This window comes from Azolla caroliniana, unplaced genomic scaffold (genome assembly GCF_043228905.1).
Source record: "Azolla caroliniana isolate FFs.n. ecotype wild unplaced genomic scaffold, voAzoCaro1.0.p SCAF_3, whole genome shotgun sequence".
Lineage (NCBI taxonomy): Eukaryota > Viridiplantae > Streptophyta > Polypodiopsida > Salviniales > Salviniaceae > Azolla > Azolla caroliniana.
The window spans coordinates 942,804-962,049 of NW_028230438.1; the positions used below are offsets into that span (position 1 = coordinate 942,804).

Below are 19,246 nucleotides of genomic sequence, written 5' to 3' on the forward strand. Positions count from 1 at the left end.
TATGTTTCTTTAGCATGTAATTTCTCTACAAGTACATTGTCTATGTTTGAGAGAGATCTGATCAGGCTTGGGTATAACTTGACTCTTGAAATTTCATTATCACATGTAATTCACGGTAATGTAAGTCCTTATCAGAAGCCATCATAATTACAATGTCATTATTTACACATGTGCTAACAAATTCACAGCTTCCTATTCGTCAAACCTCTTGGAGAAGTCTACAGATATATTAAAGACTGAGACTTGCGACAGCAGAAAGTCACATGCCCTACATAAACATGGACAGTTGGCAGTTATGTTTATGGCATTTAGTGGTGTGACTGATCAAAAAATGGTTTGCAAAATGAGAAATACAACACTTGGATGTACAATTGAATTACCATTGTGGCATGCAATTGAAACACGTTGATTGTCTGAGGACAAACGCGCCTCCGTAGAATAAGTTCAATCCATAAAGTCAGCACCAAGTAGTAATAGTTTAGAAATCGATGGGTATCCATAAGCCTCTTAGGTGAGCATTAGACACTTGAATACATTTTGCCAACTCTTTGTAGAATGACGTGTTAATGATTCTGTTGACTCCTAATATTGTTTTCTCTAGAGTTCAGGATATTATCCCAACCACCAAGAAGTAGTAAACTGTCTCCTTTTACTCCGAGGAAGCAAAACACAAGTCCTGTGGTTGAGAATGTTGCTAATGAATATCTTAAGTTTCCATGTCATTGCATTGTTCCATGAGCAGACCAAGTAGTATCAATTCACAGCAGAAAGAGCTTTTCATACGAGAAAGTGAAGTTGTATTCTTCCTCCATCATGGAACAATTTTAGTGAATCTTCATGTGAAGAAGGGCCCATACCCTAACTGGAACTAGGAAGCTACTTAAAGCACCTAGGTAGGAATTCAGTCATTGAATATTGTGGGTTCTTGGAATCAAAAGATGAGACATGAGGTTAGGTATCGTGGATAAATCTCTTGAAGGGGGGAATTATCGGTGGTCCGATATAGAGTAGGTTATGGAGGATTGTGTATTAATGTTATCTCCTTAGTATACAAACCATTGTATTGTACGAATATTCACTCATGTAAGAGCAAAATGAGATTGCATTTCAATTGTAAATCTATGCTTCAATACAGACCTAAATTACAACCTTTGTTTCTTCCATAGGAGATTACATCTTCATTTTATCATCATCAATTGCATTTCTGCTTCATGTTAACTGCCCAATTCAGACTTTGAGTGTTTTGTTACGAGGATGTTCACGCATAAATCTATAGCACATAGTTTTATAAGAGTAAAGACTCTACTCGCCCCACTCTTAAAAGCACGAACTTCTTGTAGTCAATACATCTCTTAGTCTTTTCATCTCATCATGACTTCAAAAACAGTTATGTTTGTTTTTCACTCTCTTTCTCAAAACCTTCATCCATACATTAAGCCTTTAGCTCAAATACGGAAGTTTTATGTTAAGTGTTTGAGCCCTTCTTGTACATGTGTACAATTGGTCTCTCAAATGCGTTGTGATTCATAATTACTTGTATTGCTTTATATTTACATAAGTGATTAAATAATTGTGGTAGCATAGATTAAGCCTCTTTCGTAAGTGTGTATTTGATTGTTTGTTAAAGTGAGGTTAAGAACAATAGTTAATTTGCTCTATTGCTTGCTTTAGAGTGGTTTGTCAACAATATGGTGTACTTTGTCAACTTGAGGTCCATAGCAATGAGTCAGTGAAGCATTTTCCTAAACCCTAAACCAAACCGCAACTTGAAGAAGGTTAATGTAGTGTAAAAGCGGCATGATTGAAAATGTGGCTTCCTCATAGTCCAAGTAGATTTAAGTTAAAAGAGATCTGACACATAGACATGCAACGAGAGGATATCTTCATCAAACTATTGTTGGGGAATTAGTGAGGGGGATGGACAAGCTACCTGAAGGAAAGTTCTCATTTGAGGTGGCTCAATTGTCCAACTAAGGTTGATGAAAAAACCCTAAACCAAACCACAACTTGAAGAAGGTTAATGTAGTGTAAAAGCGGCATGATTGAAAATGTGGCTTCCTCATAGTCCAAGTAGATTTAAGTTAAAAGAGATCTGACACATAGACATGCAACAAGAGGATATCTTCATCAAACTATTGTTGGATGGACAAGCTACCTGAAGGAAAGTTCTCATTTGAGGTGGCTCAATTGTCCAACTAAGGTTGATGAAAAAACCCTAAACCAAACCACAACTTGAAGAAGGTTAATGTAGTGTAAAAGCGGCATGATTGAAAATGTGGCTTCGTCATAGTCCAAGTAGATTTAAGTTAAAAGAGATCTGACACATAGACATGCAACGAGAGGATATCTTCATCAAACTAATGTTGGGGAATTAGTGAGGGGGATGGACAAGCTACCTGAAGGAAAGTTCTCATTTGAGGTGGCTCAATTGTCCAACTAAGGTTGATGAAAAAACCCTAAACCAAACCACAACTTGAAGAAGGTTAATGTAGTGTAAAAGCGGCATGATTGAAAATGTGGCTTCGTCATAGTCCAAGTAGATTTAAGTTAAAAGAGATCTGACACATAGACATGCAACGAGAGGATATCTTCATCAAACTAATGTTGGGGAATTAGTGAGGGGGATGGACAAGCTACCTGAAGGAAAGTTCTCATTTGAGGTGGCTCAATTGTCCAACTAAGGTTGACGAAAAAACACAGAAAGGGAGTGTCACTTAAAGATGATAGACAACCAACACTCAATTCTAGACAACTCCCATATAATGACATCATTTAAAGGTGAGAGTAAACCCTAGAAGAGAAACATCTTGACCATCTCGAAAAGAGACCTCCAACCATGTATATGATTTTTTACCACAAGGTACTACTCAAACACAACTATTCATGCATAGGACATGAGGACCATAACCTGCAAGCCTAGGCATAACAACATTATGATAAGCTATGATTCATTAGAAACTATGATGGCCCCAGATCAGCATCAAAATGCACCACTAAAACAATGATTTCTAATGACTAAGGAAAATTGACTCACACAAGCAAGATAGTTCCTAGATATCTTGAGGAAGGGTCTATTGAGCTTATGAATTAATCTCTAATGTAACCAAAGCATCAATTTTTGGGTTGACCCTTAATGAACAAGTTGGGGATTGGTTCCATGCCCTTCTTTAAGAAGTTCATAATGATTTTGCTTTAGTAAAGGACTTGCCCAAATGAATTGCGCGATAATGGGGCCAAATGTAACCTTGTTGATCACCTTTTCTTTGTAAGACAAGAACCAATGAGTAATTACATCATTTGGACAAGCACGGCCAAAATTATGTGAGACCTAATCTCGATAAATAGGTTCATACGGGAGTTGTACAACTAGACATTATGCAAATTCCTAGTCACAACAAAATGTAGATCTTTCATAAGTTTTGACGAGGCTATGTGCATGGGAATAACTTGTCCCAAACTCCACACTCCCACTATCTAACTAGTCGTGCTTGGAGCACACTTTAGTATGTGGTACATACAAATCTTTGTTGTCTCAGATACAGAGGCTAGCATACCAATCATGAATGCTCACAACTCAAAAAAATGCACATGTATTATAACCAATGTATGGCACTTGTCATGCATCACCCAAATAATTGTTAGAAAACTCCAACTAGGCACTTCCTCAAGCTCAATGCAATCATCATTTGAGCTCCCCTTTTTTTTTTTTTTAAGAATTACCATCAATGTGCAATTTTGAACACATTATACATCTCATAAAAGGAGCTGCTCTTATGAATATTCTACCTTATCAAGTTAGTCAATTTGAAGGGAATGTGTTTTCATCGCAACTTAAGGATGGGTTACATTCATCATAATATATCTCCCTGGGGCTAGCCATTTTGTCTTAAGTCAAGAAAAAGGAACATGTGAATATGAATTGATTATTGTCATCTATCCAAATTTTGTATCCATTGCCACATGTTGATGATATGTTATGCTCAACTTTTTACAAAACTCTATCTACAAATTGGCTACCATCAAATAATATTTGAAGAGGACATTCCTAAAACCGAATTTCGTACATGTTATATCCATTATGAATTTTTAGTAATGTCGTTTGGGTTGGCTAGTATCCTTATCACTTTTCAACAAGAAATTAATGATGGTTTTCAAGATTAACTTGGTCATTTTTTGTTGTGTTCTTGAATAATATTCTCATGTATAGCAAAACTTTAGATGAACATTACACTTATGTTTGTTTTGTCCACTAAACATGCTGAGACAAACATTCTTATCCCAAAATGTCAAAATGTGACTTTTTCAGAAGATAATTTGCCTACTTAAGACGTTTAATAACAAGACTAGGGTATTCTCAAATACAGAAAATAAAACATGGGCCTATTCCTTGTAATGCTTGAGAACTTCATTTATTCCTTGGTTTTTGCCAGTTTTCTATAAACATCTCTTCATAAAAGCATGCCCTTCACTACGTCATTTTACAAAAAAATTAAAACTTCAAAAGCGTAATCAAAATTGCCACTTAGAAGAATGCTTTACCATTCTTAGGTAACATGTGACATTACTTCTACACTTACCTTGCACAACCCTTGGATATGTTTCGAGATTGAAAATGACATTAAACCAAGAAGGAAAACGCATTATTGCTTTTTAGAGCGAGAAACATAAATCTACTCAATGTCCACATTCAAGAAAATTAACCTTTTGCTGTCATTTGTGCACTTGAAACTTGGAGACATTATTTGTGGTTGCCATAAACCATCAAACTTTAAAATAATTCTGCAATCAACATGAGATAATAGTAGTCGTAAAATTAGATGGACATGTCTCATAAAAAATGTTGAATTTTCCATTTGTTTTCGCAAAAGTTTAAAGGACACAATTGTTGATGATCTTCATTGTATTCATGAAGTTGCGTGAAGTCACCCTTCCACATTTCTAACGGTTTGCTCTTTTGTGGTGGGAAAATTTGTGTTCCCAATCCACCTTAGGTCAAAAAGAAAATTTGTTTTAATTGTCATGATACACCCTTAACTAGGTTTTTGGGTAACCAAACTAAGTAGTAAGTATATTGTATTCTCCTGTTGTATTTTCATTTTACTTATTGCACCAAGTATGTTGATTAAGTGCCGTTATGATTGAATATAATTATCTTTTAAATTAGTTTAGTACAATACAAAGGTTGATAAGTAATTCTCCTCCAGCGACAATGTCCACTATTTTCCTCTTAATGACAAATCTCAAGAGGTGTTGGAATTGGTCAGCCCAATAACCCTTTGGATTCTATGGAAACAACGATGTAGGCGAGTCTTCTCCAACCAAACCACCCATCCAACAAGGTTACTGCAAGAGATATGGAGTGAAATTGTAGCCACTCTGAAAAGCCAATATGATGGCCTTAAAGGTGGCTCTGAGGGAGTTGAAAGACAACGCATAGCCTTCATCCAACAATGGTCGTCCTCTCCCTTTCTTGAGTCAGTGGGCTTCCACATTAGATGGAACTATCGCGTCCCTTTAGGGATTTGTACATAATCGCCTCATTTGTAAAATTTTATAACTAATGGAAGGAGTTTTTTTTTTGGAAAAAAGAAAAAGAAAGAAAAAGTAATTCTTCTAACTAAGGCACACAGGGTCATCATTGTCACTGGCATAATTCGTAATTGTATCATTTCTTAAGAATGGGAAAAATAATATCTTCCATCTGATGGACCGAAAGCAAATGTTGGTGTCTAATATTACTATAACAAAACAGAGTTTAGATCGTATAGGGTACATGCGGGTTTGAAGTATAAAAGACAAAACCAACTCATATATCCTTTAGTTTAATTGTCGATCAACGACCACACATCTCTTTGTCATGCAATTGTGGCAAAATAATTTAAGGCTCTGTAAAGTATTCTCGTTGTTCAAATTGAAAGCCTTAGATTGTTAGGCATATTTACTTTCATTTATATGTTGTAATTTTTGTTTTTACGTTAGAAATCTTGTTAGCAAAACTAAAGCACAACTAGCAAATATCCACCTTTATCGATATTTTCTTTCTAACTCAATGAGATGTAAGCAATGCCATTTCATTTATATTGGCATCGTTTTATTTATAGCATGCCTTCATTTGTTTAATGAAAGGATGTGACTCTCAATTGCCAAATATCATGCGAGCTCGTTGCAAATGGATTTGATGGAAATAATCATATAGAAGTAATTTGTATGGAAAATTCAAACTTCTAACTTTAGATGTTCCACCATTATGGTGTTAGATCATTTTGCTTATTACATATAAAAATATAAGGAAGATTGATTTTGTCAAGTGCAATTGTGTTGAGCTTTAATGGAATCATTTACTCTTACAATAGTCCTGTCAAGGTAATGTCGACAACTTACAAACATTGTCCATCATTTACTCTTTCCCATGGAACATGGCCATGTGTAGAGTGGCCCATAACTTTTCTGGATCGTTACTTTACATTTATATTATTTTGTTTGCTTTCTCTTTTTTGTCCAAGCAAAACGAGGAACTTCGCCATTTTGTCCACAAAGAAACCATCATGATAGGGAAAATATAAGCAGTTTAGGATGAGCTTGTGCTTATGTGGAGCACATTTACTACATGAAGGCTTTCATTTATTCGTCCTTCCAAAATTTACATCATCTATTCTCATATTTAGAGATTGCATGGGTTGTGTTTTAGGTGAAGAAGATAGAACATGCTTTTATGCATTGTGTATACCAAATATTAGTTGTGGAATAATCACAACAAAATTCCCTTGCACATTTACCAAGCATGTTCGTTCTTGCTCTAGGTCATCAAATATTTGTATTCCTTGTGCTTTAAATTTTGCTTGACAAGAGTCGACTTCACAGAACCTATTGTTATGATTTTCTAGATTCTTTAGTAGATTGATTTTTAATGGTGATTTGGACAATAATCGTAGCCTATCGTGAAAAGGTGTTGACTCAAAGCATGTGGTCAAACTAGATGAAGTTTCTTAAGCATATCCATAATATATAGATAGATAGGTAGACAGGGAGCGTGATATTGAATTGTGTAACAAGCCAAATGGTGGGAAAACCATTTGGGAAAACACTTCCTTCCATAGCGAGGCCAAATTTTGGTTTAAACTTTCAACATTCTTCACTATCAATTTGATTCATTTTTTCATGCCATGAAAACATCAACACCCACTCTCCTCAAAAGTAGTTTTTGATATGCCCTTTTGTACATCATTTTGAGCAAAATTGTATTGGTCATGCAAAACTTCAGAATGAACTCCGTTTAGTGCCTTTTCCTAGGGTTGTTATTTTGCATTTGCAACCAACATTGAAGGAGCTCAAGAAAGAATTTATATTCCATGAATATCATACGTGTGATATTAGAAGTGTCTTGAATATGTAATGATGAAAGAAGTCACATGGAGAAGGTAGAAAAATGAAACCCCTCGTTATTGAAGATGTACTAACAAAATTACTAGAAGTGTGTCGTGTTATATATTATTTCTCGTCTTATTTTTAATGCTACATTGATCTTACTTCCATTGTTGAGTTTTGAGTTATGATGGGTTACATGGAATAGAACGTGCATCAATCCTTACAAAGTTCCAATCCATAGCTTCTAGGGCAGTAATAAGTAATAGATAGAAATAAGTGATTTCATAATAATAAAACTAATGTTTCAACGGGGGTGGGTTCTTATAATTGCACATAGTACGTTGATCATGAAAGGAATAGAGTAGATTTTGGAAGAGAATGCAAAAGAATCACTACATTGAACAATTTAAAGAAAAGAACAAGTATTGGATTAGGAAAAGATTTTGGCATTTTCGGTCTAATCAAACTTCAAGATATCTTTGAGATACCCCCCCCCCCCCCCCCATACTAACTCTGGTGCATCCTTTGACACATAACTTGTTTGCATCCTATGAATATAATAGATAGCTTGATAGCAAGCACGATGGTGCTTCCAATGAACATATGTATATCGGTTTGCACAAGGAAGAGTTAGTTCTCTTCGTTACTCACGAGAATGAATACACAATTGATGGGAATGGCTAATATTCTCTCCCCTCCTCATGCGAATACAGAGACGAGGGGAACTAAAATCTTGTAATAACATGACCCAAGGCACACACCATAAAAAACACGAGTATTGCATCTTAAGAACCTAACCATGACACAATCATCTGATGTGGATTGGAGTCACAAGTTACAATACGTGGTACATAGTATAGTGACATGACCAAAGATTATTTAACCAAAGTGTACTCAAAGGGATTACCAAGTTGATCTCCCATAAGTGTACACCATTACTTAAAGATGTTGTGAAAACCACAACATTTGCTTCGACTAATGGTTTGAGTTGAAAGAAAAACAACTGGAAACATTGAAGAACTCCAAGATGTGATAAATAACACAACGACAAAAACAACGAATCTAAGACTCAACAGTAAAAAAAAACCATTTGTAGAAGAAGAGGAGGGTGGAAAGTAAACAAAACAGACGTAAAAAGAATGTGAGCATTGCAAAAAAATTCAATAACTAGATCTTGTTAAACTAGAGAGGACTTGCTCGTTAAATTCCAAGTTTAGTTTGATGCTCAACGATACAATTGATTGGAAAATGCACTTCTAAAATCCATAACACTCATTAGAATCCAAGAGTGATATGAAAAATTGCATAGAATGTAGGATGGGGGAAGTGTCCTCAAATACTTATCGCATGATGAATTTCGTTACTTGTCAATAAGACAAGATACCTACAATATTTTGTTACATTCTTGTAATGTTGCTAGATCCCTGACCTATTCTTGTTGTTTTATGCATGAAATGAAATTTGGGTTGACATTGTTAAAAGAGATCTCCCGACACCATAGAGGACCTCTAGAAAAGATGCCAGAAGAATGGATAAATGAGGTAACATGAAAAACATTATTACCTCACAAGAGTTCATATTTGAACAAACTTGGCAGGATCTTGTTCTTTCTAAATCTACTAATATATATAAAAGCTATTTTCTTTTTTACGAGAGACAGAAGAGAAGACGTTGATAATGAGTATTCTTGATTCTAAGCACTCTACATGACAAAAATAGTTTCTCTTTTTAGAGGTATTCTCGACAAGAAGGCATCTACACTACTTGGAACTTGCTTGTTGGAAGTAGTTTTGGAGGTATTCCAGAATCCAACAAGTTATAAGAAAGTTTTCTACCACAATTGTAAATATGTGTGGTGTTTAATGATAATTTCATGTATAAATTGCATGTATCAAAACGAACCTCAAGATGTTGAGGCATATATGCAAGTTTCACGCAGAACAATAGCATTGAGAAGTGAAGTTCTCAATTGGTTTCCGGGTTTGTCTAATATATGCTGCATTCCCTCAAATCGCTAAGCGAGGCTAGAAATAAAACATTAGTTTGTCTTTCATAATGCTACTACAAAAGCATGCCAAGCAAAACATTCCGTTTACCCTAATCCATCCTTCCATATGTAGTGTTCTAATTCATCTGCTCGATATTGACCTACTCACTAGTCACGAATCTCATAGTAATCCACGTAGCAGTTTTGTACCAAACACCTTCAACAACAAACATCTCTTCTTAACTGCGGTCGTTAAAAAACAGTCGTCCTGTGGCACACGTCGGGAGGCGCAACCTTAGCCCCCAAGTAAAGTGGAAAAGGCTGGAAATGATCACAAACCATCAACCCAAGTAAAATTGAAAAAGTTGGAAATGATCATGCTGTCTATGAGCAGGCATATTAGTATGTGTGAGTGTAGTGTGTACATATATATACATACATACTATATGTGTGTACAAACACACATTAGTTTGATGAGATCTTGGTTTTGATAGAAAGAAAGAAAGAAAGCAAGATGGAATTTGATCAAAAGGAAGAGAAATAATTGAATAAAAATGTGTTGTTGGAAGAAGGGGGGGGGGGGGTGCATTAATGACTGGTGTGTGGTTCCTAGAAACTAGAGCTTTGCATTAAATGCACCATAAAAACAGAAGCAAAAAAAAAAAGGCTACAGAAAAAAAAAATAAAGGAAAAAAGGAAAAGAGGAAAAAGAAAAAGGAGAGGGAAGAGGTGCTCTAATGAGGAGAGAGAGAGAGAGAGAGAGAGAGAGATAGAGAGAGAAGAGGCACAATAAATGCAATCAAACAAACCAACCTGCAAAGATCTCTCAAACACACATTAACACAACACAAGAGAAACACACATTGACACAACACAAATCCTCTCGGCTCGGAGATGAGTCGGCTGGTCCCCAGGGGTTGTTGCCCCTAGGGGCAAATTGGGACAAACAATGAGACATCCTATCCACTTGTGTGGAAGCATGAGAGAGAGAGAGAGAGAGAGAAGAAAAGAAAGAAAGAAATATTAATGTCTTCTAAGGCCAAAATTGGCCCATCAAAACCCTAAACCTTAAAGCCCATGAGAAAGATATATTAACGTATTCTAAGACCAAAATTGGCCCATGAGTGTGTTTGGGTTAGAGACTCTTTCAAGCACAATCGTATGTATATAGAGATAACCAAGACGGGGGATGTTGGCTTACATGGGTTCCTGATGATGATGATGATCGGTGTTATTGTCAATTGACATGACAAGTTCTTTCTTTTTCGTCTCTTATTTTGGTGGTCGAAAGTTGATTCCCATCTATTGCAACCTAGAGCACCATTAACACATTACTTCTAGCCAAGCCAAACAAATACACATATTGACATACATGACACATATACATGATGCAATACACACACACACACACACACACACACACACACACACACACACACACACATATGTACATGACGCAATACACACACACGTACCAACAATACACATACATTCATACTATACACATACCACTACAACGTACACATACACATACACATACACATACACATAAGACTACAACATACACTACCACATACCACATAAGACTACAACATACACTACCACATACCACATATATCCCATAACACTACAACATACACATACACATACCACATACCACATACCACATACCACATATATCATCACATACCAATACAACAAACACATACCAATACAACATACACATACACATACACATACACATACATTCCCTCTCCCTCTCTCTTTCTCGCTCCTCCCATAACATGCACACATTCTCGCTCTTTCTCCCTCGGACACACACATTCTCTCTCACTCTCTCATTCTCTCTCTATCACACACATACATTCTCTCTCTGTCTCTCTCTATCACACACACACACACACACACACATTCTCTCTATGTTTCTCTTTATCACACACATACATTCTCTCTCTATCACACACACACAACACCCACACACACTAGTCACTCTCTACTCTCAGTCTCAATCAAAGAAAGAGAAAGAGAGAGAGAGAGAGAGACAGAGAGGGGGGAGGAAGCAACATTGAAGGGCCTCCCTCTGAGAGAGAGAGAGAGAGAGAGAGAGAGAGAGAGAGAGAGAGAGGCCATCCCATTCATTAAAATGGCCAGCTGGCCCATGGAGGTTCAAAAATCTGGGGGTCCACCAATCCACTCTCTCTCTTCCAAAGCAAAACTCTAGAGAGAGAGAGAGAGAGAGAGAGAGAGAGAGAGAGAGAGAGAGTGTGTGTGTGTGTGTGGTGAGCTCCAAAGCTCAGTATATTTAGCTCAACTCAGCTCACTACTACAAGCAGAAGAAGAAGAAGAAGAAGAAGAAGAAGAAAATCAGTTAGTTTAGTCCCTTTGCCTTCCTTCTGAGTTCTCTCTGTTGATTCATCAACAGCTTCAATGGCTTCTTCTTCATCTTCTTCTCACCTCTGCCTTCTTCTGGCTCTGCTGCTGGCCTCCTCTGTTTCAGCTCACACTATCTCTTCTTCTTCCAGGAAGCTTAGTGGCTATGACACCGGCTCTGGCTCTGGCTCTGGCTCTGGCTCTGGCTCCCGCTCTTCTTCCTCTGGAAGCTCCCCTGTTTCTGCTTCTCCATTGAGAAACACCCCTAGCTATGGCTCTCCATCCTCTGGCTCATCTTCTTCTCCATCTTCTGGTTCTTCTTCTTCTTCTCCATCTTCTGGTTCTTCTTCTTCTTCTCCATCTTCTGGTTCTTCTTCTTCTCCATCCTCTCGTTCTTCTTCTTCATCTCCATCCTCTGGTTCTTCTTCTTCTTCTCCATCCTCTGGTTCTTCTTCCTCCCCTGTTGTCAACCTGCCACCCATCACCTCCACCCCATCTCCTGTCACCTCTACCCCAACCACTGGCGGTGGCTTCGGCGGCTATGGGTCTCACAGTGGCCATGGAACCTGCAAGTAAGTAAAGCATGGACTATCTTTCTGCTCTCTGTATCCTCCTCTAAGGTATTCTGTCAGTTTGTTTGTATTGCATTTGTCCATGGCCGTTTACATGCTTGATCTTTGTGCTTACTTCAAGAGTATGTACATTGTAACCCTATCTCGCTCAGCTATATCTATCTGTGATTCCATGGTCTTCTCCTCTGATGCATTCTGTCTGCCTGTTTGTATTGCATTTCTCCATGCCCGTTTACATGCTTGATCCTTGTGCTTAGCTAAGAGTATGCACATTGTAACCCTAGCTTGCTCAGCTAGATCTATCTGTGGTTCCATGCATGTCTAAGCACCTGCATTGTATGAGAGAATCCATATACATTCTGCAGGAGAATGGAGTGTGTTATGAATGTATGCATGCATGCAGGATGTAGCATAAATTGATTAGGTTTACAGGATTAGGTCTGAAAATCATGTGTTGATATGTTACTAAATGGTTCCTGTTGATTCTGCAGGTACTGGGGAGCGAACCCTGGAGGTGTGCCGAGGATTCTGTCTCTGGTGGCCTCCATAGCTCGCATCTTTGGGCCACGCCTCCTCAAATTCTTCGTGCACAAGCCTGCTCCTACAGTCTATGGAGCTCTCAAGGACACAAGCTCAGACCCCATGTCCGCCCTGGCCAGAGAGGCCTCTGCATCTCTGATCAACTCCTACAAGTACCGTGATTTCCCTCTCTCCCCTGGAGAAGTTGTCGCCCAATTCAACTCTGCTCTTGACTCCCCTGATCTTGCCTCCTCCCAAGCCATGAAATTCCAGAGCTTCAATGAAGCCATGTAATGAATGTAGTGTCCAATTTTCTTTCTTTCTTAAATTTCCTTCTCATGTAGTCGGACTGTAACCTAAGTCCCATATTTTATCGCAGAGTTCCTTTAAGAAAAACAAAAAGATTAGGGTTACTATTTACATGGGGTTGATTGTGGGTCATTCTATCTATATATGGGTTGGTTTTTGGGGTTGTGATTCTTGTCAGGCTCTTTTTTCTGTGAATTTTGGTTGCACGTTATGTGATTTTTAGGTCATTATATGTGTGATTTTGGGCCATGCAGTCTGTCTGATTTTAGTCATTATGTGATTTTTAGGTCATTATATGTGATTTTGGGCCATGCAGTTTGTTTGATTTTAGTCATGTATCGTATGTCATAGGCTTTTGCTTTTTCAAGGACTCCAAGTTTAGGTTCTTTTTTCCATCTTTCCTATTTGGGGTGGGGGCAGAAGCTTCGCATTCATTTCTGTCTCTTTATTTTTATGAAGTAACACTTCTCGTCGTAGGATTATGTTATTGTATCTCATTGTATCAGACTCAATTCAATTATGAATATATTATGCAATTCAGTTGTTCCTTTTTGTCTTCCAGACAACGTTGTCATTTAGCTGTAAATTTCTAGTTTTAACGAATGCAGATCTTTAGTGTTAATAATTATATTTTTTGGATTCTATCCATTCAAGTCTTTCTGAGTAGCGACATCATTAACCACTTTAAGGAATGGGGCTGTTTTAAGCATGAAAATGTAGCTTTCTTTAATTATTAAGGCATGGATGGACGTGTAGTAACGTGAGCAGAGTTAATATTGAACTTTTTTTTAATGTTGCATATTGATTCGAAAGTGGAAAAGATAGAACGTCTTACTTTAATGTGCTGTGGAAAAGAGATATTTATAACAGTCATAAAATCGGAAATTGCTTTGTTATATTATTTTTGAATAGGGTTTGTCCTTTATCGGAGCCCCCATTATTCCGTATTTTTAAATCATGTCTTCCCCGAAGATGCAGAGCATTTATTGTTGAATTGATATCGTTCAAACTGTTTCACTGTACACAGAATATAATTGGAGCCATTCTTTGTGGCTGCATATGTGGCTTAATTCACTTGGCTGTTAATTAACTGGATAGTCTGTGTTTGATATTCATCTAATTGAAACGTTCTATTTCTTGCATTGTAAATTTCCGCTATAAAAACACCAGTGTATTCGATCCAACGCTTTTGAGTTGTGATAAATCATTTATTTTTGTAGTAAAGTTGAGAGGATATATCAGGGAAACATATCAGCTGTATGGAGTCAGATAAATTGCATCAGAGCTAAATCAAAGTATATTTGATAATCGACTAAGTACTTATTAGGTTGATTGTGACTAGGATTTTTTGACAATTCGATTTACAACTCAAACAAGTAAAATATAACTAGAAGTTAATTAAATAATAAGACATCAGAAGTTTGAAAGAAAGTGGCCAAGTGCTACAAAGTAACACCTCTTATAAACCAATAAACACTTTCGCGCTTTACTTACTAGAATATGAACAGAGTAGAAAACATATGTATCTTTGCAACAGTGTTTGCAGTATCAAGAACCATACAATTTTCTACTTACATGTTTAGTGAAAAGTATTGTGGTTGAAGAATGGGGAATTTCAGTTTTCTTTCACTGTTGTCCTCCTCTGAATATCCTATGATTGATAAGGTTGAAAAATTGGGAATCTTGGTTTCTTTGACGTTCTTGGTTTAGTGAAAAGAAACCAAGATTCCCTATTTTTAGCAACTCCTAATATCTATTGAATAGTAATTCTCTTTTGGTCTCATATGCTATCTTGACCTCCAATAAGATGTTAAGATTTCTTTCTTTTTTCTAGCCAAATCTCAGTGCAGATTTGTCTAAGCAGTATATTCTTTTCGTTGGAAGTGCTATAATATTAATGGGGAAACATTGATAGATGAACGATCGACAAGTGAGATATTGAGGGGTGCGATGAGATCCTTGTATCTGAAGAAATTGTGGCTCTTAGGAAGAGAAAGAATCTAGGCAAGGAATTCCATCACTATTTGATAATTGCATACTAAACACAGATGTGTTTGTATCGTAGTCTCATAATTGGCTTCTGCAGTTCATATGTTGATTAACATACATGCTGGCCACAGCCTGTTTACTTTTCACTAATCATTAATGTACAGAAGTGTTCTGATTGGATCTAGGGATTGGGTTAACTGTACAAGAGCTTCAATAAATGACTTGAACCAAACATCGGCTTGCTAAATCCACATTACAATGTTTCTTACAACAAGACAGTAAGGAAATCCACCCATAAACATCTGAGGTGGTCGGCATGGATAATAAAAGATCTTCTGCTTCATCCATTAATCCTGTTCGTCCAAGGAGATCAATTAGGGAATTGTAGTGGTTTATTATGGGTTCAACTCCATAGCTCTCTCTCATGGATGAGAAGACTTCACAACCTTGTTCAAGCAAACCAGCATTGGTGCAAGCACATAGAAGATTGATGAAGATCGCATTGTCTGGTTTCAAGCCAAGATTGTTCATAGTCTGCACACATTCCCCAGCTTTCTCATAAAGGCCAGTGCGAGCAAATCCTGCAATCATTGCACCCCACGATACTATATTCCCATTTGGAATACTATTGAGAACTTTATATGCATCACACAAGCTTCCACATTTGACATACATATGAATGAGGGCGCTAACTATTTCCACATCCATCATCAATCCAATTTCAATGATTTGTCCATGTATGAGACTGCTTTCTAGAGCTCCTAATTGGCCACATGCTTTAAAAATGTACAAGAAACATGCTTTTTCAGGTTTATTACCTTCGTCTTGCATTTTGATGAATGTCTTAAGAGCAGCACGACAAAACCCATTTTCCACATAGCTTGCTACCATAGATCCCCAAGTTACTTCGTTCATATCCTTCATAGTATGGAACACTTTGCTTGCTTCTCGTATATGTCCTAATTTTCCATACATATTTAAGAGGGTAGTTCCGATTGCCACATCTAATCTTATCCCAGCTCTTATAATTTGATGATGCAAAATCATGCTTTGCAAAGGCATTCCCACCATAATGCATGCCTTTAATACAGACACATATACAGCCTCATTTGGAGAAAACCCTTCTACTTGCATCCTTTCAAAATAAGCAAGACCAGTATGATCTAGCCCGTGCTGAACACAGCTTGCTATTAATGTGCCCCATGATACTATATCTCTATTTTGCAAAGCCTCGAACACATTGCTTGCCTCACAGATGTGCCCAGATTTCCCATAGACATCAATAAGTGTATTCATGGTAACAATACAAGATTCAAAGCTGCATTTCACTAACTGATCATGTAGCGCTTTGACATCATCCACACTACCTTGCATAGAAAATGCTTTCAAAATATTTGAAAACGTATATTTATTGGGTTTCAACCCCTCTTGTTGCATCTTTTTGAAAATCTCTAGAGCAAGGAGGTTATGCCCATGTTGGACAAGTCCTGAAATCCTTACATCCCATGACACAACATTTCTATCAGACAACTTTTCAAAAACTCTACAAGCATCTTCTAAGAAACCAAGCTTTGTGTACATATCAATAAGCGTATTTCCAATAGCTGGTTCTCTATCAAGTTCAACCTTGATTAACTCATAATGTACAAGGTGTCCTCGATTCATATCCCTCAGTGAGGAACAAGCTTTCAAAACACACAAGAAAACTGGTCTATTGGGTTCAATGCCCTCTTTTTTCATTTTCTCAAAAAGCTCAAATACAAGACTACATTTACTTTCACAATCGGCATACCCAGCCATCAATGCACCCCATGAAACCACATTCTTATCAGTTAGACCATAAAAAATGGATAATGCATCCTCTAAACTACCACATTTCGCATACATATCGATAAGAGAATTGCTCAAAGCCCGACATATTAGTCCACATCGGATAACCTCATCATGTATCAACCTTCCTTTGAACAATGCCCCTATCAAAGCACATGCTTTCAATATAGATAGAAAAGTAACTACATCTGGGGTGACACCAACCTGATACATTTTGCGAAACAATCCAAGAGCTTTGTTTGCATCGATGCTGGATTGAGCTGAAATGATCGCATTCCATGTATATACTGACGGATTGGGTACCTTCCAAAAGGTTTCTTCTGCATCTATAATGCTTCCACATGAAGAGAAAAGACGGATAAGATGATCTCCGAGAAGCGAATCCGAATATAGTCCACTTCTTTCTATAAGCGACCGAACCTTTCTTCCAGATGCCAGGTCTTTCTTCTTAATGCATACCTTTAGAAGTAAATAAGCATATTGCTGAGAGATGACACATCCTTGTTTCTCAATTACATAAATAGTTTGAAGAAGCTCGTCAAAATGCCCTTGTTTCCATAGCTTTCTATGATGATAATGATAATAAAACGCACACAAAAAATGAACACGATAAGAGTTCTTGATTACTGAGAGAACTCATAATTAATCTTTAGAGCCATTGAAATGAATTACCTGAAAGAAATCTCTAAAGTTTGCATCAAAGCATCTGAGAATTAATGAAGCTTTTCTTCTCAAGAAATTTCAAGCATTAGTTCTCAGGTCTCATCCATTTCATTTTCAGTTCCTCGGGTTCTCAACTTAGTAATAATCTAAAAAACTTGATGCTAACATTGAAGACGCAGAAACCCTAATCTCAAAAGAAGAAGAAGAAGAAGAAGAAGCACAGAAGTGTGGTGAAAGTGAGTCAGAATCCAATATTGGGTACATTTCATGAATGGGCATGGGGAGAATTCTTCTAAACTATATAAAATTGAACCTCTAATTTTATAAAACCCTGAAAGCAACCCCATGCATTTCTTTATTGCCCCTAGACGACCCTACTCTGAAGAAGAATTCTGATTCATGAAATTATGTCTCGCCAATTCCTTCACTCTTACGTAAACATATGTGCTATTTGGGAATTTCTATGGTTTAACGAATGCATAGTAATTCTCAGTGTCACAAAAGTCTGATGCCAAAGCAAATCCTCTTTAATTGCAAACCCCCTGTGAATAGTAACTTCCAACCAACAAATTTTTATTGTGAAATTTGAGCTTGAAGGAAAGAGTAAATCTTGAACATAGGCTATTTAGACAGCTTTGACCAGAGTATGCAGCTAAGGCTATCCATCCAATCTTTGCATACTAGTCAAAATCATTACTGGTATTCCTCTTCAATCCAGCATCTTTATGAATATGCACCATCAGAAAACAGAAGTTTGGTAGCTACTCCAAATTACAATCATCAAGGTACATGAATGTCTAGCCTCTTATGAAAAAACTGTTGGGAATTTGTGGTGTAACCATAGCCTTCAAATATTACCTTGATAATTTCAATTATCAAGGTAATAGGATGGCGTGCCTCTTGAGAAAAACAGCAATGAATAACCACACAAATTCACAGAACTCTTGAGTAATTGACACAATTCTTGAATTGCACACATGACCCACATGAACAATCGAGAAAATTGTGTCCACATTCTCTTTCAAAACTAAAACCAAGTTCTCTTACTAAAATAAATTGAATTGTTATAGGTACATGACCAAGAGTTTCCTCTTCTGTTAGTTGCAGTAGAGTAGGTGATCACAATTTTGACTGTGTAATAAGACATAATGATCCAGTTTACAGAACCACATTGAAAATTATGCAATCAAAATCACTTGAATTCCCTGCTGATTTAAGTACATCACAAAGAAACGCGTACCTTTGATTAATGTGAGTCATAAACCATAGGGTGATGAATTCTAAATACAGTGTACAATTGAGCATTACATTTGTCACTTACAATTCTATTGGAATTCTTAAGGATGTTACAAATGGAACGTGTGCTTCTGAAACAAGAAGACTATTACAAACTAATAATCATCGCGCACACAGTCGAGTTCCTCTAATTTCCAAATCCCTTATACAGGTAAAATCTGTTCACTCTGAATACTAACTCAAAACAAATGTGCGTTCAAGAGGACATAAGGTATCTGGAGACAAAGAGAATGTAAGTATTCTTTGCATTTTTATGTACAATATGAACTGTAATATCCCTTGCATTTCTTTGATATACAAGGGTTCAGTTCTTTTACAAATATTTACAGCCTCGTCGAGAGAAAAT

At 37.0% G+C, this 19,246-nt stretch overlaps 2 protein-coding genes across 3 annotated transcripts; one reads left to right on the plus strand and one right to left on the minus strand.

The window, feature by feature from the left end:
• Positions 1 to 11,709: 11,709 nt before the first annotated feature.
• Positions 11,710 to 13,670, plus strand: LOC147865746 (uncharacterized). Its single transcript, XM_087316099.1, has 2 exons — positions 11,710 to 12,294; positions 12,786 to 13,670. Exons 1-2 carry the CDS (start codon positions 11,780 to 11,782, stop codon positions 13,105 to 13,107), a joined length of 837 nt encoding a protein of 278 aa, XP_087172225.1. The 5' UTR covers positions 11,710 to 11,779; the 3' UTR covers positions 13,108 to 13,670.
• A 1,392-nt stretch (positions 13,671 to 15,062) lies between these two features.
• On the minus strand, positions 15,063 to 18,009 carry LOC147865747 (pentatricopeptide repeat-containing protein At2g33680-like). Of its 2 annotated transcripts, none has more exons than XM_087316100.1 (2): positions 17,614 to 18,009; positions 15,063 to 17,506 (listed from the first exon to the last, which is right to left on the minus strand). In XM_087316100.1, the coding sequence occupies exons 1-2, from the start codon at positions 17,637 to 17,639 to the stop codon at positions 15,322 to 15,324; spliced, it is 2,211 nt and encodes a 736-aa protein (XP_087172226.1). In that variant the 5' UTR covers positions 17,640 to 18,009; the 3' UTR covers positions 15,063 to 15,321. The 2 variants fall into 2 exon arrangements, with proteins under 2 accessions (XP_087172226.1, XP_087172227.1); XM_087316101.1 differs by having other exon boundaries at positions 15,063 to 17,275; positions 17,401 to 18,008.
• Positions 18,010 to 19,246: the final 1,237 nt, after the last annotated feature.